Genomic DNA, 21,541 nt, shown 5'->3' on the forward strand with positions numbered 1-21,541 from the left:
GACCACTGGGGGAGTAAGGGGAGGTCATCCCCAATTCCCTACGGTGATCATCTGGTCAGTTTGGGCACCTTTTTGGGGCTTGGTCGTCAAAAAAAAATGGACCAAGTCGGCCAAGTGCCCGTCAGGAACACCCTTCTTTTTTCTATTATCGGCCGAGGACGACCATCTCCTAATCACGCCCCAGTCCCGCCTTTGCTACCCTGCCAACACGCCCCGTGAACTTTGGTCGTCCCCATGATGGAAAGCAGTCGAGGGTGTCAAAAAAATCGGCTTTCAATTATGCCGATTTGGATGACCTTGCGAGAAGGATGCCCATCTCCCAATTTGTGTTGAAAGATGGGCGTCCTTCTCTTTCGAAAATAAGCATGATAGTCCAGATTGCTATGCTTCAGGAAACAACACAGAGAGGGTCCAAAGTACAGAACAAAAGAAGCACCAAGAGCCTTCATAAACGGGACACAGTTCTTTTAATTGTAAAACTTGAACATCAATCTTCAGTTGTAGACCTGACACGGGCCATGTTTCAGCGCACAGCTGCATCAGGAGTCAAATGTGTGCTGATATGGAATGGATTTCATGTACAGCGGAACATAGCAAGCTAAAACCTTGGTGGGTGGGTGGGTGATTATACCGATGTGCCTACTGTTGAGAAAAAGGCTGGTGATACACTTTTTCACAAATCTTTGCATGTAGAGAAATTGAGTATCATTACTGATCCATCTGGGTGTTTTATTGAAGCTCAGGTAGTCATAGACAACTTTTGGTGTTGTATAATGTCTATGCGCCGAATGTCTATCAGGATCTTATCATCAGAGGCTGCTGGTCCATCTCCATACTCATACCAATCATCCTCGAATTATAGGAAGTGATTTTAACTATGTGGTGGATCCAGATTGGGCTACAGCTCATAATCCTCATAATCATAAAGTTGATTGTACACAAAGAAGTCTTATTACTTATTTTATTAAATATGATAGATGTTTGACACATTGCATCCCATCGAACAAGACTACACACCTCTCTCTCGGGCTCATATCACGCACTCTCAGGTAGACTATTCTTTTCTGAGCTTTTGGAGGTAGAAATTGGGCCGACAGATTTCGGATACATGCCTATGTGTAGGTAAAGATCCGTACCCTGGGACGGTCTGGGGGAGTTCCTATGTGGAGATTTCCTTGACTTGCTCATTGACACTAAATTTGTAGAGTACATCAGGCAGAAGTGGGCGGATTATAAAACCTTTCACCACATGCATAGCCAGAACACTATACTATTCTGGGATACAGCCAAGGCCGTTTTAAGGAGAAACATTATTGCTTATTGTGCAGCAAAAGGGAAAACTAGAGACGGAGCCAACTTAAGTTGGTGGATCTCCACAGGCGTTCTGGTGCATCATCCACCTCTGATACTCAGGCACAGCTGCTAGATTGTAAGCTCTTTGAGCAGGGACTGTCTTTTGTGTATGGTGTACAGCGCTGAGTATGCCTTGTAGCGCTATAGAAATGATAAGTAGTAAGCAGAAGCTCCTAGCAACGCAAACCGCCTATCATCAATACCAGCTATATAAGTATGGGGACAAAAGTGGGAAGTTTTTTCTCCCTATTGTTGCTTGTACATATAGTACATAAGTTTAATTTCTCTGAAAATAGCAAGTTTTGTTGTGCACTTCAAGTAAATGACACGACAAGGAGAAACTCATAAGGAACTGAAGCTGTATGACCCATATATGGCAGATAAACTGATATAACCTAGGACTAGGGGGCATGCGATGAAACTACAGTGTAGTAAATTTAAAACAAATCGGAGAAAATTTTTCTTCACCCAACGTGTAATTAAACTCTGGAATTCGTTGCTGGAGAAAGTGGTGAAGGCGGTTAGCTTGGCAGAGTTTAAAAAGGGGATGGACGGTTTCCTAAAGGACAAGTCCATAAACCGCTACTAAACGGACTTGGAAAAATCCACAATTCCAGGAATAACATGTATAGAATGTTTGTACGTTTGGGAAGCTTGCCAGATGCCCTTGGCCTGGTTTGGCCGCTGTCGTGGACAGGATGCTGGGCTCGATGGACCCTTGGTCTTTCCCCAGTATAGCATTACTTATGTACTTGTAACCTTGATGGTGAGTGAGGCTGAAGACCCTCCAAATAAGGCGATGTTTTCTCCACAAACATGTGTTTAGGGGAGAAGGAGCCAGATGTTTCATGCAATTTGTTTGCTGTAGCTGCATGAAGGGATCACGTGTAAGGGATAGAGGAATGGCCAATGAGCACTAAGTGTGCATGTGTATTAGAACAGGAGAGAAGATGGTTCCTCTTTTGGTTTCTACTGTCAATGCCCGACTTTAAAAACAAACAAACAAAAAACTCGCTTTGAATGTTTGTGTGATTACTAGAACTTATGGTAAGGATGTCTAGTCTTTGTAGACTGGCTCATCACAATATCCCAAATTTCTATCCTTGGCTTATATTTGAGTCAACTATTCACCCTTTTTTTTTGGTGGTGGGGGGGGGGGGGGGGGGGTCTCTGCTTATATTCAGATAGGCTTACATTAGAGTACATACCTTCGTTTGCAAAATCTTTGCTTCTACTTTTATTCACGAGGGACCCTTTTACTAAACCCAGAACTACCCTCGGCCCAATGGGGCCTGCGACGGTAGTTCTGCCTTGAGCGAGAACCATTTCCAGCACAATAAAAAATAGTTTTGTCATTTTTACCATGGCGCTAGCCTGGCATTACCGGGGGAGCCCTTACTTCCACTTCAATGCTCCCCACCGTATGGCCACACGGTAAGCGTAATCTTACCGCATGGCCATTTTTTGGGGGTGGGGGGCTTTTTATCCAGTGTGGTAAAAAGGGCCCTGGTGCACGGGAAAAACAGCCCCCCGCTGCTACCACAAGACCATTTTCACCGCAGGTTGGTAAAAGGACTCCTACATAGCCACATCTGCCATGTTTCATATGCATGTGAACTACTACTACTACTACTTGACATTTCTAGAGCGCTACTAGGGTTACGCAGCGCTGTACAGTTTAACAAAGGACAGTGCCTGTTCAAAGGAGCTTACAATCTAAAGGACGAAATGTCAAATTGGGGCAGTCTAGATTTCCTGAATAGAGGTAAGTGGTTATGTGCTGAAGGCGATATATTGAAGAGGTGGGCTTTGAGCAAGGATTTGAAGATGGGCAGGGAGGGGGCCTGGCGTATGGGCTCAGGGAGTTTATTCCAAGCATGGGGTGAGGCGAGGCAGAAAGGGTGGAGCCTGGAGTTGGCGGTGCTGGAGAAGGGGACAGAGAGGAGGAATTTGTCCTGTGAGCGGAGGTTACGGGTAGGAGCGTAAGGGGAGATGAGGGTAGAGAGGTAAGGAGGGGCTGCAGATCGAGTGCATTTGTAGGTTAGTAGGAGAAGCTTGAACTGTATTCGGTACCTGATCGGAAGCCAGTGAAGTGACTTGAGGAGAGGGGTGATATGAGTATATCGGTCCAGGTGGAAGATAAGACGTGCAGCAGAGTTCTGAACGGATTGAAGGGGGGGGATAGATGGCTAAGTGGGAGGCCAGTGAAATTATGTAAAGCACAAAATTAACAACTATTTTTACTCTAGCTTGTGCAGGCTTTACTGACTTCAGGAAATGGATATTGATTTTGTTTTATTTTATAAAGGAAATGCTCCTGGGCTCTGTCCTAATACATATATTTCAGTCCTTACAAGAAAGGAACGGCTTTGGGAAGGCTCCCCAAACCTGAGCCAGCTGAGTGTTTAAGAAATGCCGATGCTGCTCACCACTTTCTCTACCACTCTGGCCTCTTTGCGACATTGGGGAATCCATCAGCTTCAGCGGGTTTCTGTGTGAAGAGAAGAAGCAACCATCAGACTGTGGTCCACTGCTGGATGAAGGACCTATTCATTTATTCTTAATAGCTCAAAGAGAATCAGTGTGTTTTTTCTAGCAAAAAAGGTGCTAGTACTCAAATGCTAGGCCAGGGGTGGGTGATAATCACTGAGGGACCCTCCCCACAATAGCCAGGCCCCCTGCAACCAGTCACAGAATCTAAGACAAGGCAGAATTGGTGTGTAGAGCCTGAGCTCTTTCATTAAAACTTGGGGTCCATGGGTCAATTTTAGCAGACAATAGAAAAGGTGCTGGTACTCAGTACCCCCAAGTACCCCCTCAAAAAAAGCCCTGAAATTACATTTAGGGTCAGCACTTGAATATGGAAAAGAAAATAAGATACCACCTTTTTTATTGGACATAATACATTAGCTTTCAAAAGTTGCCCTTCTTCGTCCGATCTGACGAAGAAGGGCAACCTTCGAAAGCTAATCAAGAAATGTATTAAGTTATGTCCAATAAAAAAGGTATCATCTTATTTTCTTTTCCATGTTTTATTTTGTTTGATTTCTATTGATAACCTTTAAGAGTGGACTAACACGGCTACCACACCTGTCCCTTGAGAACTTACAATCTAAGGGGCCCTTTTACTAAAAGGTGTTAAGCCCTTAACAGCATAAACATTTTTAAGGTATTTTCTTTTGTTTGCACAAGTTAACCCATGTGTTACTGAGTTTTAGAAAGTATTTTTGGGAGGAGGCATGGAAGTGTTAACACGCACTAATTGGCTTAACGCAGGGTTCACGTGGAAACACTTAGCTCCTCCTTGACAAGAGGAAGGAAGTGCTCCATCATTAACCTACAAATAAAGAAAAAGCCCCCCCAAAAGATGCTGCAGTAAAATCCCATGTTACCCCACATTAAGACCAGTTTTACTGCACGTTAGTAAACAGGCTAAGGCAACAGAGGGTTAAGTGGCTTTTGCCCAAGGCCGCACCATTGACAAAACGGGTCACAGTAAGAAGTTGCAGCAAAGAAGCTCACGAGAAACTCGAGAAATACTTTACCAACAAGGAGGTAGACAGTGTATTTGGAATAGCCGATTGGCACAGGTAACAACCAACCAAACAGATGCTACAGGCAGATGAGAGGGGGGAGATTAACAGCTAGAAAAATAAAGGAAGGGGCTTGAGTGTTTGCTCAGGCAACAAAAAACTTTACAGGATTAAATGTGGGAAAATATTAGCCAGCAAGCAAACTGAGAGTACGACTGCATAAGGCTAGATTACAACCCTAAAAAGAACCGCCATGGCTCCACCAGCCTTCCAAAGAAGCTGAGGAAAGCTGGAAAGGACAGCAACTACTCACTAGACATACACATAGCACTATGAAGTACACACTGTTATCACCCTAAACCCTAAGCCTCAGCACTAACACAATTGCGAGATTTTCCAGTGGAAACCCCGTCGTCTGAGGACTGCGGGAATATCCACCACAGAAAAAGTACGCACCAAGTGCTGTTATGCCTTGCTCACGCACCCTCAAAATGGCCCTGAAAGCCCCATTTCAAAAGGCCGTGCATGTGAAAAAATGAGCAAGACCCGCATAAGTAGTATCACAGTACTCAGCTGTGAGCCTGCTCCAATGGCTGAGGAAAGAGTTCCCACTGCACGCCGTGCTTACAGCAGCAACAATGGGTACACACTCCCACAGCAACCGCTGTCAAAATGCGAAACCTCGGGAAACAGCCCATAACCACAATAAACTGCAGACTCACCCAGAGCAACCAACAGCAGCCCTGTCTGTGTATAAGCTCTGCCAGAGACATCCATCTTCTCCTTTCATAGCCCTGATACTAGGGTCACCAGTACCTCTCCTGAAACCAGGTGAAACTCCAAGTCAGCAGGTCTAAAACACCTGGCTCTCACTGGTTTTTGGGTTTTTTTTTAAATGTAGCTGGATAGCCACCTCTTGGAGAAGAATAGAGAAGGGCAGAAGGCAGAAGGGTGAGGGAGGAACCTGGGGTGAACAGGTGTACCCACTAAAGGTAGCACCGCTCAGCAGCACACCCCAAAGCTCTGTTGAGCTGAGTCCCAGAACAGGAGCTGCCACATATGAGACCAGGAGCTTGTGGAGAGACCATACATCCACCTGCTGGAGATAGAGAATACTGACTGACCAAGGAGCATTCCATCCTATAAGACAGTGCAGTTCAGCACGTTCTATCTCCACCTGCTGGTAGATGAAACAATTGGAAGAGAGAGAGAGGAGAACAGATGGCCCATCTGAGAGTATTAGAAATGAAAAATATCTTCCCTGATAATTTTCTTTCCTTTAGTCTCTGAGAACGAATCCAGAGACTTGTGGTCGAGAGCACAGAGGTACAGATTTTGCTCCAAGGTTGACGCTTGAAGACATTTAGAGTTCCTGAGGAAGTTTTTCAATGAAACCCTGCAGTGTTGGACTCTTGATGCTTTAAGGATAGAGACGCTGCCGAGCCTTAGTGTGAAGCCTTCACTTTGACTTAGCGGCTTTTGTGGGAAGCAAATATGGAAGAGACAATCTTACCAGTAATTCTAAGGAAATTCAAGGAAAGATAAGTGATTAATATTGTTAAGTGCCTCGTGAGTATAAGAACTATAAAAGGACTATAAATGAGTCAATACAGAAGTCCTTAGTGAGAGTGAGAGGAACTAGGGGTATGAGATTGACGAGCACAACTGACATTGATTCTGCACTTTAGAGAGCACTATAGTGGTTTTTGCGAAGGAAGCGTACAAATAAAAAAAAAATTTTCAATAAAAACCACAGAGAGGCTTTATGATTGAGAAGCTCAACCACCCCTTGAGATTTACACATGTATGTGTAATTTCTCGTACTTGGGTGAGTTAATACTCTGAGAGCCCTCCAATACATATTATATATGACGTGGAGGGGCATAATCGAACGGAAACGCCTACCTCCGAGAACGGGTCCGTGAAGGGGCGGGCCGAACCGTATTTTCGAAAAAATGGACGTTTTTGAGCTGGGCATTTGGTTTTTTTTTAGCGATAATGGAAACTAAAAATGCCCAGCTCAAAAACGTCCTAATCCAAGCCATTTGGTCGTGGGAGGGGCCAGGATTGGTAGTACACTGGCCCCCCTGATATGCCAGGACACCAACTAAGCACCCTAGGTCAGTGCGGTGGACTTCAGAAAAAGCTCCCACACGCATAGCTCCCTTACCACGGGTGCTGAGTTCCCAACCCCCCTCCCCCAAAACCCACAAATGTGCAACACTACCATAGCTCTTAGGGGTGAAGGGGGCACCTACATGTGGGTACAGTGGGTTTTGGAGGCCTCCCATTTACCAGCACAAGTGTTACAGGTGGGGGGGGGGGGGGGGGCCTGGGGCCACTTGGCTGAAGCGCACTGCGGTACCCACTAAAAGTGCTCCAGGGACCTGCATACACGCAGGCCTCTAGGACTTGTTGCTGCTGTATAACATTGGCACTCCAGTTGACACCTGAAGACTAATCTCTCCGAAAACGTCCTTTATTGGAATAACCGCGTTTACTCACAGTTAACTGCAGATCAGAGGTTGTGCCCCACTGGCAACGAGTGTCCCTGGTACTGAGATGAGCAGTAGGTCAGAGCTGGCAGAATGCTGTACAATGCCCTCTTTCAGCCACATTCAAGGGAAGAACTAAGTTCTCTAACGTGGCTAACACAGGAAAGGGAACTAAAACTGGCTTACAAAAATGGCCACTACCGCATGGACTACAACAGGAAACACAACAGGGCACACTCTGACCCAGTAGGCAGGGGGAAAAGCACCATGGGAGAAGAGCCTACCAACTACCAACATCGTGAGACTGTAACACAAGCTAATGAAATCACGGAGCCCAATACCCTACACCCACCACAATGCAATCTGATGTGACCCTGTAGTGCACCCAAGAGCCACATCTAACCCAGGGAAAGGCTGTGACAGGATCGAACACATTCTGCTGTCATGGAGGTGGGTACGGCATTTGAGGCTGGCATACAGGCTGGAAAAAAAGTTTGTAAAGTGGGTTTTTTTTGGTGGGAGGGGGTTAGTGACCACTGGGGGAGTCCGGGGAGGTCATCCCCGATTCCCTCCAGTGGTCATCTGGGCAGTTGGAGCACTTTTTTGGGACTTGTTCGTGAAAAAAAAGGGTCCAAAAAAAGTGGCCCAAAATCGAGGTAAAAACGCCTTTTTTTTTCCGATTATCAGCTAAAGACGCCCATCTCTCCTCGGTTGATAACCACGCCCCCGTCAACTTTATTCGTTTCCGCGACTGAGTGCAGTTGGAAACGCCCAAAATTGGCTTTTGATTATACCGATTTGGGCGCCTTTGCGAGATAAACGTCTATCTCCCGATTTAGGTTGCACTATAGGCGCTTTTCTCTTTCGAAAATAAGCAGGACAGTGAATGACATCAGTAAGGGTCAGATGTGCAGCCAATCTTTTAATAGAACCCCAGTATCCATGTTTTCAGCTTTTGGTTTATTTTGTATTTAGTAGATTAGCACCAGAGCATTTATTTTGGGATTAATTTTGATTTATTGTGACCATCTACCAGCAGGTGGACATAGTGCACTGTCTAATAGGATGGCATGTTCCTTGGTCAGTCAGTATTTCTGGTAACGAAGTAGAAGTAACATTTCTCCTTCCTCACAGGGAAAAGTAACCAAGATAAATAAACCAAGAAATGCAAACATATAGATTCATCTGCTACTGACTCTAAGGAAATAAGGATTACCAGTTTCTCTCTCCCAAACAAAAGCCAACTCCCTCTGTCTGCTGAACAGGTTCTCTGCTCTTTTTCCAAACATTCATAAGTATTGCCATACTGGGACAGCCCAAAGGTCCATCAAGCCCAGCATCCTGTTTCCAACAGTGGCCAATCCAGGTCACAAATACTACTACTATAAACCACTTCTATAGCGCTACCAGTCGTACACAGCGCTTTACAATTTACAATTTAAAATACCTGGCAAGATCACAAAAAAGTACAAAATATTTTATGCTGCTTATCCCAGAAATAAGCATTATGTCCCAAACTGAACTCCTTATCTTCCCTCCTAAACCAACCTCTCCCCTTCCCCCATTCTCTATTTCTGTCGACAACACGCTCATTTTTCCTGTCTCGTCTGTCATGTCTTTCTTCATGTTCAATTGTAAAGCGCTGCGTACGACTGGTAGCGCTATAGAAATGATTTATAGTAGTAGTATAGTAGATTTTCCCCAATTCAATTTAATAATGGTCTATGGACTTTTCATTTAGGAAGCCGCCCGGGCCTTTTTTAAACCTCACTAAGCTAATCACCTTTACCACATTCTCTGGCAATGAATTCCAGAGTATAATCACATGTTGAGTGAAGAAAATATTTCTCCGATTCGTATTAAATTTATTGCTTTGTAGCTTCATCGCGTGCCCCCTAGTCCTAGTATTTTTGGAAAGCGTAAACAGACGCTTCACATCTACCCGTTCCAATTCACTCATTATTTTATAGACCTTTATCATATCTTCCCTCAGCCGTCTTTTCTTCAAGCTGAAGAGCCCTAGCCCCTTTAGCCTTTCCTCATAAGGAAGTCGTACCATCCCCTTTATTATTTTTGTCACCCTTCTCTGCACCTTTTCTAATTCCACTATATCTTTTTTGAGATGCGGTGACCAGATTTGAACACAATATTCGAGGTGCGGTCGCACCATGGCGCAATACAAAGGCATTATAACATCCTCATTTTTGTTTTCCATTCCTTTCCTAATAATACCTAACATTCTATTTACTTTCTTAGCCGCAGCAGCACACTGAGCAGAAGGTTTCAACGTATCATCAATGATGACACCTAGATCACTTTCTTGGTCCGTGACTCCTAACGTGGAACCCTGCATGGTGTAGCTATAATTCGGGTTCCTCTTTCCTACATGCATCACTTTTACACTTGCTGACATTAAACTGTAAACTCCTTTGAGCAAAGACTGTCCTTCTTTGTTAATTGTACAGTGCTGCGCAACCCTGGTAGCGCTTTTTAAATAGTAGTAGTAATTTAGGCACCCAGTCTCGTAAGGTCCTCTTGTAATTTTTCACAATCCTCCCGCGATTTAACGACTTTGAATAACTTTGTGTCATCAGCAAATTTAATTACTAGTTACATCTCTAGGTCATTTATAAATACGTTAAAAAGCAGTGGTCCCAACACAGACCCCTGGGGAACCCCACTAACTACCCTTCTCCATTGAGAATACTGAGCAGAAGGTTTCAGTGTATTATCGACGACGACACCCAGATCCCTTTCTTGGTCCGTAACTCCTAACGTGGAACCTTGCATGACGTAGCTATAATTCGGGTTCTTTTTTCCCACATGCATCACCTTGCACTTGCTCACATTAAACGTCATCTGCCATTTAGCCACCCAGTCTCTCAGTCTCGTAAAGTCGTTCTGTAATTTTTCACAATCCTGTCACGAGTTAACGACTTTGAATAACTTTGTGTCATCAGCAAATTTAATTACCTCGCTAGTTACTCCCATCTCTAAATCATTTATAAATATATTAAAAAGCAGCGGTCCTAGCATGGACCCCTGAGGAACCCCACTAACTACCCTTCTCCATTGTGAATACTGCCCATTTAACCCCACTCTCTGTTTCCTATCCTTCAACCAGTTTTTAATAATAGCCTCTACCATTTTTCCCGGCACCGACGTCAGACTCACCACCGGTCTATAATTTCCCGGATCTCCCCTGGAGCCTTTTTTAAAAATGGGCGTTACATTGGCCACCCTCCAATCTTCCGGGAAAGGAGTGTGCTAGACAGACTCACAAGTCTGCTCCAAGCAAATGGTGCAGCAATGCTGAAAAAGTAGCAAAGTGAAGGCTCTGTGCTTGGTGTGTCCCCCCCCCCTCCCCCCACACCTAGGTTTTCAGGATATCCCTAATGAATATGCATGATGTGATTTGCATGCAAGTTTTTCTCATTAGCATTTTTAGGAATACCTTGAAAAGCTGACGCCTTGGTACCCCCCCCCCCCCTCCATGACTGCACAGGTACTCCCTCCCACCCCAGTTCAGTCATGGCCATGTGCCTGTCCCAAAGAAGGTGCAATCTGTCAGACAGAACTTGATTTGTGCATTTCAAAAGCCTTGCTGCACTGGAAGTGAATGGGAAGATACGCGGGGGTGGGGTTGCGCTGCAAAAGTGAGGAACCTTCAGTGTCCGAGTCCTTCTCTCCTCACCTTTCTCTGATCCAACCCTTCTCACACACAGACAGCACGAGCCAAGCGCCACAAACCCATTGCGAGGCTTGGAACACAGACAGGAATCACTCCGCCCCTCCTCCATATCGAGGCTTGAAACGCAGGGCGCGCACACAAACCAAGAGGAAGGAGGTTGCATGGAAACGGAGTCGGGATGACGTCAGAAACTTGAAGCCAAGGAGGTTAGGCTCTCTTTCGGCTCCACCGCGCAACCGTCACCCCTGTACACTCAAAAGAAAGAAGGCAAATGTATCAGCTGCTGCATCCACGTTGTTCATTGTTATTGGCATTTTTAGTTCATCTCCTTTATATTTTCAAACAGGCCCAACAGCATAGGGATGTAGAAAGTAATTTGTCATAAGTTGTAATCATTTGGTTATAGGGACACCCCGAGCACGTGTTATATTCATGCACAGATTTTTTCTCTCTCTCTTTATCCAGCCATCATTTTATTATCAGAATCAGGTCCTGAACATTCACACTTTCTATTTATTTATTTATTGCAGTTGTGAGATTAAACATTATAAGATGGCCGCTACCTAAAGATCCTGGAGTAGTTAAGCTCCACCACGGACCCCCACCCAAATCGGACCAACGCAGAGACAAGCGATCTGTACCGGTCACTGGCGACCAAGGCTGAAAGACCGAACCACCTGGTGGCCACTGGACCGGTGGGATCCAAGGCGAAGAGAGGGGCAAGCGGAGGTAAGCCAATCCCGGCCCCGAAATAAGGACAGGCAGCCGCATCTTCCCCCAACAGACCCAGACACCGAAATTTCCCCCGATCACCAGCCAGCCTCCACCCCACAGGCGTCTAAGCCGCTCCTACCTGCCATCCGCTGCAGCGGGGGCGTAGCCAGATGGACAATTTTGGGTGGGCCTGAGTTCATAGAATTCACCCCACCCCCTTCCCTCTGATTTGCTCCTCGCTCCACCCCTCCCTGCTCACAAACCCCTGCTTGAGCCATAGGAGCCAACTTTTCTAAATTATTGGGGGTTCTAAGCCCCTCCCTGGACACATACAAGGAATTTTCTCAATACTGGGGGTGCTCAAGCACCCACAGAGCTGGTGGGGGGTCCCTAAACCCCGTCAGCTGAAGATTTTCTCCTCCTTCTGGAAGACCCAGCAGCACTTGCCTGTAACTGATGCTGCTGGCAGCAGGCCCTGCAAGCTCAGTGCTTTTGTATGTGCAAAAACTGAGCATGTGCAGAAGGGCCGGTCTCAGCCTCAGCTCAAGGCAAGTACTGTTAGCTGACATTTGGAACAGCAACAAAATCTTCAGCAGGGTTGCCAGGTGGAAAAATTTTTTCCCACCCAAACGAGCCCAAACCCCGCCCCTGATACCCCCACCCCCGCATCATCACCCCGCCTCCGCCATCAACCCCGCCGTCATCGGCCCCGCCCAGAACGTCACTAACCCTGCCCCCCGCAGCCGAAAAAACCGCTTTAAAAATTGCCCAAAAGACCCAAAAGAAGCCCAAAAAACCGCAACCCGCCATGGGCAAAAATTTCCTGCGGCAGGTCGCGGAAAACCGCCCAATTGGGCGGTAAAACCACCCACCTGGCAACACTGATCTTCAGCTGGCAAGGTTTGGGGATCCCCACCAGCCACAGCAAGAATGTCACAATTTTGGGTGGGCCTGAAACCCACCTGTGCCTACGCCACTGAGCGGACGGTGTCTGAAATCCTTTAACATTGCCCCGTTCAGACGCCTGCCTCGCACAAACAGAAAACCAGCCATCCAACACTGTTCCGACCCTCATATTGGGTTAGCAGTAAGGTCTCATGCATTAACTGGATGGTAACCATCAATGAGCATACAAAGCCCATTACCAAAGCCATTATAAAATATATTTTCCGGCGCGCCTAATGGACGTGTGTAAAAAATGAAGTTACCACCTGGGTCACGCGGTAGCCGGGTGGTAATTTGAAACTGACACGCGTTGCGAGTGCGTAGGCAGCTACGTGGCTTAGTAAAAGGTCCCGTATGCCAACACATTCACAGGATCCCACAGTCATTCAACATAAAGGAATCCTTCACATCCTCATCTTCCAATGTGGTCTCTATCATTCAATGTAAAAAGTTTGACGAAGGCTGTTCTACATGGAATGTTGCCACGTTTTGGGTTTCTGCCTGGTACTTGTGAGGTGGCTTGGCCACTGTTTGGAAAACAGGATACTGTGCTAGATGGACCATTGGTCTGATCCAGTATGGCTACTCTTATGTTCTTATGACAGCCTTCCGGTGGGAGGGAAGCTAAAATTGTTTCAGCCAGAAAAAAACTCCGACCAGTGGGTTCTTCAGATAGTCCGTTTCAGTTACGCATGTATTGGCAACAAAGACCACCAAATTGCCTACCGAGAGCATCATTCATTAGTTCTGAGCACAAGCAGGTACTTGCAGAGGAAATGTCTACCCTTCTCTAGGCCAATGCTGTTGAACCCATGTAAACTTAATACGAATCGGAGAAAATATTTCTTCACTCAACGTGTAATTAAACTCTGGAATTCGTTGCCAGAGAATGTGGTAAAGGCGGTTAGTTTAGCAGGGTTTACAAAAGGTCTGGAAGGGTTCCTAAAGGAAAAGTCCATAGACCATTATTAAATTGACTTGGGGAAAATCCACTGCTTATGTCTGAGATAAGCAGCAGAAAATATATTGAATCTTGCCAGGTATTGCTGACCTGGATTGGCCACTGTTGGAAACAAGATGCTGGCCTTGATGGACCTTTGGTCTGTCCCAATGTGGCAATACTTATGCACTGTAACCAGGTACCTCTAGGTGCAGCCAAGGATAGAACAATCTCCTCCAGCCACATGCTCCCGGTACAGTCAAGAAATAAATGTCCACCAGCAACTTCAATCTTAAGGACTTTATTCCATGCAGGTTTCTAGTAGACCTGATACACAGTTCCAACAGCAGCATTCACCTTCAATATTAAGCACATATAAGCCATCTAAAAGTGTGTGGCAAATAGTCCCCTTTAAGCAGTAGGCTATCAGCACAGACCAGGATTCAATACAGGCTCACAGTCAGCTCCAGTCTGGGCTCTTTATCCAGTGCACAATAAGCAGTAGTTCAATTCCAAATAGAAGCAGTTCATTCAATTCATCATCACAGTTAAATCACAAAGCAGCAGTTTCTACCTTCTACTCTTTACCTTCAGGAGGGGTTCCATACTTTAGGGATTTCGCCTACACCAAGGGATTCCCCTTTACATCGGCTTCACTGGTAGATTCAATACTTTAGGGACCTCTATTACCCAAGGGTTTTCAGCCTGCAAATACTTTTGGGACTTTCTCACACCCAAGGGATTTCACCCTGCATTTGCTTCACTCTACTCTCTTCTCTCCTTCTGCTTCTCTCCTCTCTGGGACTCCTTCCCACCTGCCTAATCAATCCCTGGATTCTGCTCTCACAACCAATCATTCTCCTTCCATTAGCTTCCCCAACACCCATACCAGCTGAGTTGAGCATTAGACTAATGATGAGCTCCTGCACACAGGGTTTCCTATCTCTCTTTCCCCCTAGTGGCAGCCAATCTACATGTCCTGCCAGCTTACACCCATGTCTTCCCTATTGCAGCTAGGAGTCCAGTCCGGGTTCTTCATCTCACCCCCTGGCTCCTTGCCTGCAATGCCTTCTGGGACTTGTATTTCAGACTGAAACTGCCTTAACGCAACTATCCTGGATGTGACTCTGTCACAGTACTTATGTAGTTATGCACTTGGGGAAGAAGGGAAGAGTTTCTATTCCAGGTACTTCCTTGTGCCTAAAAAGACAAGGGGATATCTTCCCATCCTAGCCTAAGCGCCCTGAACAGATTCCTGGTGAAAGAAAAGTTCAAGATGATTTCCCTGGGCACCCTTCTCCCCATGGTTCAGGAACAAGATTGGCTAAGCTCTCTGAACTTAAAAGATGCCTATATCCACATTTTGATTCTTCCCGGTCATGAGGTATCTCAAATGTCAGTAGGGAAACACCAATACCATGTTCTGCCTTTTTGCCTGAAATCAGCTCCCAGGGTCTTTACCAAGTACCTAGCATAGTCACAGTGTCACCCCTCAGACTGTGAGTCTTTGTTCCCCTACTTGGACGTTGGCAAGTCAAGAGCATGTTGCAGGAAGGGGTACAAGTAGAGAACTATTCGGGTGCTAAAGCTAATAGGGTTCGTTATAAACTACCCCAAGTCCCACCTCCAACCTGAACAGAAATTGGAATTTATAGGAGCCAGGGGCATATCTGCGTGGGGCCACAGGGGCCTGGGCCTCCGCAGATTTCGCCCTGGACACCCCTACCGCTGTCAACCCTCCCCTGCCTACCGCCGTCACCTACCCCCGCCGAGGTCCGCTTCCTCCGGTCCGGTGCCTTTAAAAGTATTACTTCAGCTGGTGGGGGACCCCCAACCCCCGCCAGCCCAGCCGAGGTCTTGTTTTAAGAAGTTCTTCCATCCTCGTGCTATTGAAAACTGCCTGCCTGCATCCCTTCCAGTTTCGGACTGAGTCTGACGTCGCAGCACGTTGTACGTGCAGGACATCAACGTGCTGCAACGTCAGACTCAGTCCGAAACTGGAAGGGATGCAGGCAGGCAGTTTTCAATAGCACGAGGATGGAAGAACTTCTTAAAACAAGACCTCGGCTGGGCTGGTGGGGGTTGGGGGTCCCCCGCCAGCTGAAGTAATACTTTTAAAGGCACCGGAGGAAGCGGACCTCGGCGGGGGTAGGTGACGGCGGTAGGCGGAGGAGGGTTGACGGCGGTAGGGGGGTGGCGGCCGGGGGGGCTATAATGTGCCCCCTCACTCTAGCCCCTGCCCCCTACCACCGAACCTCAGATACACCCCTGATAGGAGCCCTGCTCGATACTACTGTATTGCTTGGGTATTGCAGCCTGCTCACTTGATCACCACAGACTGCTCACAGAATAAAATACTACAGATTCTTTTAGATTCGTATTGGGTAAATGAAACTCTTTATTTGCACTTTAATTGGAGAGTGTATAAGTCATTACTGTTACTGCATCACAATGATTAAGACATAAGCACACTAATCGAGTACATTACTAAAGGAAGGCTATAGAAAAATAAAATAAGAAAGATATATATTTATACATACATCATCACTGGTCAGGAGTTACATCATTCAGGCCCTTATCTCATCAGCTAGGGGGCCCGTTGTAGCGAAAGCCTGAAGCGTCCAGACCAGGAACAAGTCTTTTCTGCACGATGTGTCCATCCACAGAATGAGCCCCAGAGTTCCGCCGCAACAAGCCCCCTTTTTAAGCTAAAACGTATCCAGAAATGTGCATGGGGATGCCGTCACACTCTCTTGGTTCAAGAAAACAAACCACTGGCCAGGTGAATCATTTACCGAACCTCAAGAGTACCAGCCCCCCCTTCTGCACAAGCTGGCTTCAGGGACATACATTGTTCTTGGGAGGTGCCTTATCTCCTGCACCTCCCTTCTGCACAAGCTACCGTGTTTCCCCGAAAATAAGACACTGTCTTATATTAAATTTTGCTCCCCAAGACCTGCTAGGTCTTATTTTCAGGGGAGGCCTTATTTTTCGGGGAAACATCGGGGTCACCCCCCCCCCCCCCCCCCGAGATCGCCGGCTCCCCCCCTCGATCGGCGGCTCCCCCTGCCCTCAGTCGCTCCCGGAAGTATCTAACCTCTTAAATGCTTCCTTTCACCATTCATCTTCGCACTCGCCGCAAGCAGCAGGGCAGGCCACTCCTTCCTTCCGTGTCCCGCCCTCGCCTGACGTAACGTAACGTCAGACGAGGGCGGGACACGGAAGGAAGGAGTGGCCAGCCCTGCTGCTTGCGGCGAGTGCGAAGGTGAAAGGAAGCGGTTAAGAGGTTAGTTCCGGGAGCGACTGAGGGCGGGGGGAGCCGCTGATCGAGGGGGGGAGCCGGCGATCTCGGGTGGGGGGGTGACCCCGATGTTTCCCCGAAAAATAAGGCCTCCCCTGCTAGGTCTTATTTTTGGGGGAGGCCTTACATTTTCAAATTTAAGCAAGACCTCTACTAGGTCTTACTTTCGGAGGATGTCCTATTTTCGGGGAAACACGGTAGCTTCAGGGACATACATTGTTCTTGGGAGGTGCCTTATCTCCTGCACCTCCCTTCTGCACAAGCTACCTTCAGGGACATACATTGTTCTTGGGAGGTGCCTTATCTCCTGCACCTCCCGTCTGCACAAGCTAGCTTCAGGGACATACATTGTTCTTGAGAGGTGCCTTATCTCCTGCACCTCCCTTCTGCACATGCTACCTTCAGGGACATACATTGTTCTTGGGAGGTGCCTTATCTCCTGCACCTCCCTTCTGCACAAGCTACCTTCAGGGACATACATTGTTCTTGGGAGGTGCCTTATCTCCTGCACCTCCCTTCTGCACAAGCTAGCTTCAGGGACATACATTGTTCTTGAGAGGTGCCTTATCTCATTCCTTCCAGCCTGTTCTTTGAGATATACCAGGCAAGTAAAATATAGAAGAGTTTAAAATTTATTATCGATCAAAGTAAGACTGAAAAGCAATTCTTAATATTTTCCATCACAACAATGCAAGCTCATGCTTTCCTACCACAAGCGAGATCGGATGCCTTGGTAACACTCACCTCGCAAGTCTGCAGCAGTGAGCAGGTCACAGCTCTGCAGATGTTGGGATTGCGAGGCCACATGGCCTCCACAGTACATGTCCCTCCCATGACTTGCTGCCATTTGAGAGGGACCCTATGGACTCAAGCTTCTCAGTGGTCTAAAGCTATGGGGAACCTAGATGTCATCTGAGTTCCTCCAGAGCTAGTTTACTCCCTGATCTGGTGGACAATGTGGCCGAATTTGACCACAGGACTCCCATTTCAAATTCCACCTCCTCAAAAGGTGTTGACAACGGATGCATTCAACCTCGGATGGGGTGCTCATGTAAATGGGCTCCATACCCAAGGGACATGATGTGCTTGGTAGGCAGATCTTCTCATCAACCGCTTGGAGCTAAGGGCCATTTTGAGTGCTCTAAAGACTTTCAGAGATTGGCCTGCTGAACCAAATTGTTCTCATTCAAACCGACAACCAGGTTGCAATGTACTATGTGAACAAGCAGGGGAGTATGGGATCCTATCCCTTGAGTAGGCCATCCTTCCGTGGTTCTGTGGACCATAGGAGCCGCAAGCCAACCCAACAAGCCTCCACTGCCTCCCCAAGGTATCCGAAGCAGCACAGCATCAGCACAACAGAAAGAAAGAGTAAGAGCGGCAACTTGGCGAGCCCACAGGAATTAGAGCAGCAGAGCTGTAGCCTGCGGAACCTGACCCGTTGTTTCTGCACATCCTCCAGCATGAGCGCGGTGAAAGACGCTCTCCCTCCCCCCCCTGACTCACACTACTGCCAAAATCACCTAGCTACTGCCAGTGGTCTCCACTAGCGATTTCAGCAGGCCTCCCTCAAGGACTCTGCCTTCGCCAATGACGCGTCCTGCCTTCGTTTTCTGCTTCCGCGAAGGCAGGACATGTCACAGGGAAAAGTCCGAGTTCACGAGGCAGGCCTGCTGTGGTCTCTACAGTGCAGACCACTACCTGCAGCGCTGCACGCCACAGCAGAAAGACTAAGGCAAGTGTCTGACTGCTTCTGCGGGGGAGGGGTACTAAGGGAGAGACTAGAATCAGGAAGGAGGGAAGGAAGGAGTGAGTGGGACTTAGAGGGAGAGACTGGAGGGGGGTGGCAGAACAGAGCTTGCTTGCTGAATCTTTGGGGGAGAGAGAGATGAGGCCTTCAGCTCTCTCCCAAAGGTTCATCAAGCAAGTTATTATTATTATTTATTGCATTTGTATCCCACATTTTCCCACCTCTTTGCAGGCGCAATGTGGCTTACAATTCATCATGGATAATGGAAATGAGAAGAGAATAGACATTTAGTGTTACAGAAGGATGTTGGATTGTATGGTAATGGAATACATGATAGTGATATAATAGAAGGCATTATTAACATTACTGGATATATGTGGGGGTTTCACATGTTTTGGTCTTTGTGGTATATCTTGTCGAAGAGATGGGTCTTTAGTAGTTTACGGAAGTTGGTCAATTCATAGGTCGCTTTTAGGTTGCGCGGCAGTGCGTTCCAGAATTGCATGCTCATATAGGAAAAGGTTGATGCGTGCATTAATTTGTATTTTAGACTTTTACAGTTGGGGAAATGAAGATTAAGGAATGTGCGAGATGATTTTTTAGTTCTTTTCTGCCCCCATCAGAGCAGCTTGAACCTTTGGGAAAGAGAGAGAGAGAGAGCTGAAAGTGCTGCTCTGATAGTCCTGGGGGGGGGTAGGGAAGGAGGGCAGGCAGGGAGGAGGAAGAATATATGTAAGACCCTGGAGGTGGAGACAAGTTATAGATATGGACTGGGGGGGGGGGGGGCAGAGGGGGAAAGAGAGCTTGCTGAACCTGTGGGAGAGAGCTGATATTCAGCCATGGTGGTAATATTTGATTTAAACACTAGTTGCCATGGTCAAATAATACCTGGATAGTCAGTGCCAATATGTGGTTATTTGATGGCTTGGCACTGAATATCTGGGTATATCAGGCAGTGCTGGGAGCGAAACATAAAATGCAATGCATTCTCAAATAGTGCCACTCAAAATCAACTATTTACCTTTTTTTGTTTTGTCAGACAATTATGGATATAGGCCCCACTTCTGCCCCCTTTAGCCTCCCCAAACAGCTGGGCCACCAACTGCCTATGCACGTACCTGGCCAGCAAGGAGAACAGCCTGGAGGACAGACTGAGCAGGGTGATGCAACCTCACGAGTGGTCAGTCTTTCAACATGGGCATAGCCCGCAAGAGTTTCCGAGAATGGAGCTCCCCCTCAGTGGATCTTTTGCCACTCATCACAACAACAAAGTTCCTCGGTTTGGTTCCATGCTCAGATCACACGACAAACTAGTGTCATTTGCCTTTCTCCTCTACTGGGGCAAGGATCTTCAGTATGCGTATCCTCCCATACCTCTAGTAGAGAAGACTTTGCTGAAACTCAGGCAAGATCGGGGAATGAAGATCCTAATCGCTCCATTCTGGCCAAGACCGATCTGGTTCCTACTTCTTCTAGAGTTGTCCTCTGAAAAACCGTGGAGATCGGAGTGCTTTCTGGCCCTTATCACACAGAACAAGGAGTCCCTTCTGTACCCCAACCTCCAGTACATGGCCCTCATGGCCTGGATCAGTGGCGTAGCCATGGGTGGGCCTGGATGGGCCAGGGCCCACCCTATTTGTACTCTGGCCCACCCAAAATTGTGTACTCTTGCTATGGCTTGCAGAGGTCCTCAAACCCCATCAGCTGAAGTTTTCCTCCTCAGGCATCTGGCAGCACTTGCCTCGAGCTGAAACCAACACCAGCCCCTCTTCACATGCTTAGTTTTCATGCATGCATAGCCTACTGGCCATGGCATCAGCTCAACGAAAGTGCTGCTGGCTTGTTTGGAAGAGTGCTGACTGTCTGAGCAGGAGGAAATCTTCAGCTGGCGGGGTTTGTAGATCCCCTCCTGCTCAGGTATTTCATATTATGGGCTTGCAGGTGGAGGGACGGATGAAGAGCAGAGCAGAGGGGGGCTAGGGACGGGGGGGGGGGGGGGGGGGAAGCATGACTTCCATGCCCACCCACCTTGGACTCAGGCCCACCCAAAATTGCCTGGATGTTGAGAGCATAGAATTTCAGTCCTTAAATCTGCCCGAGGGTGTCTCCAGAATCTTGCTTGCTTCCAGAAAAGAGGTCTTTATTACCATAAGCTCAAATAGGACCTAGTTAGTGCTCTGTTTGTAGGCTGTCTTAGGCTGCAGGCATCCTAAAATCCCTAAACAGGTTGGGATTCCCGGGCCTTACTTTTCCGTCATGGCCACTCAATCATGAGCACTAAGAGATGGATATAACATAAGAGAGACACTAGTTGGGGAGGATATCCACGTGAGCAAGGTATATCAAAGATATGATCTAAAAAGAGGGCAACAGGATGACATGGTATCAAAATGGCCGTGGGGGGAGGCGGGGCTGGTGGTTGGGAGGCGGGAGGCGGGGCTAGTGCTGGGCAGACTTCTACAGTCTGTGCCCTGAAAATGGCAGATACAAATCAAGGTAAGGTATGCACATAAAGTAGCACATATGAGCTATCTTGTTGGGCAGACTGGATGGGCCGTGAAGGTCTTTCTCTGCTGTCATCTACTATGTATGATGAATAACTGAGTGATTCCAAAGAAGAATGAAAAATATTTACAGGGTACAAAATAAAACATTCTCTAAAAAGAGTCTTTTGTATCTACAATAGGGAAATCAGTGGGAGAGGAATGTGTGTTAACATATAGGGTACCATCTAACGGGATAGGCTGCATGTGTGCATACATAAAACCCATGCAACTTTGGAAGGCTAATTGCTTTGAAAATATGCCTGATAGTATCAT

At 47.1% G+C, this 21,541-nt stretch overlaps 1 protein-coding gene across 1 annotated transcript in view; it reads right to left on the minus strand.

Annotated features, from left to right (window-relative positions):
* LOC115471111 (cleavage stimulation factor subunit 2-like) overlaps window positions 1-11,135 on the minus strand; it is a 44,951-nt gene extending 33,816 nt beyond the window's left edge. Inside the window, exons 1-2 of the mRNA XM_030204796.1 lie at window positions 11,076-11,135; window positions 3,783-3,844 (exon numbers count right to left, since the gene is read on the minus strand). Coding sequence (XP_030060656.1) covers window positions 3,783-3,828 — 46 coding nt within the window. The 5' untranslated portion in view covers window positions 3,829-3,844; window positions 11,076-11,135. The remainder of the gene's footprint in view (window positions 1-3,782; window positions 3,845-11,075) is intronic.
* Between the last annotated feature and the right edge of the window lie 10,406 nt (window positions 11,136-21,541).

Source organism: Microcaecilia unicolor, chromosome 5 (genome assembly GCF_901765095.1).
Source record: "Microcaecilia unicolor chromosome 5, aMicUni1.1, whole genome shotgun sequence".
Lineage (NCBI taxonomy): Eukaryota > Metazoa > Chordata > Amphibia > Gymnophiona > Siphonopidae > Microcaecilia > Microcaecilia unicolor.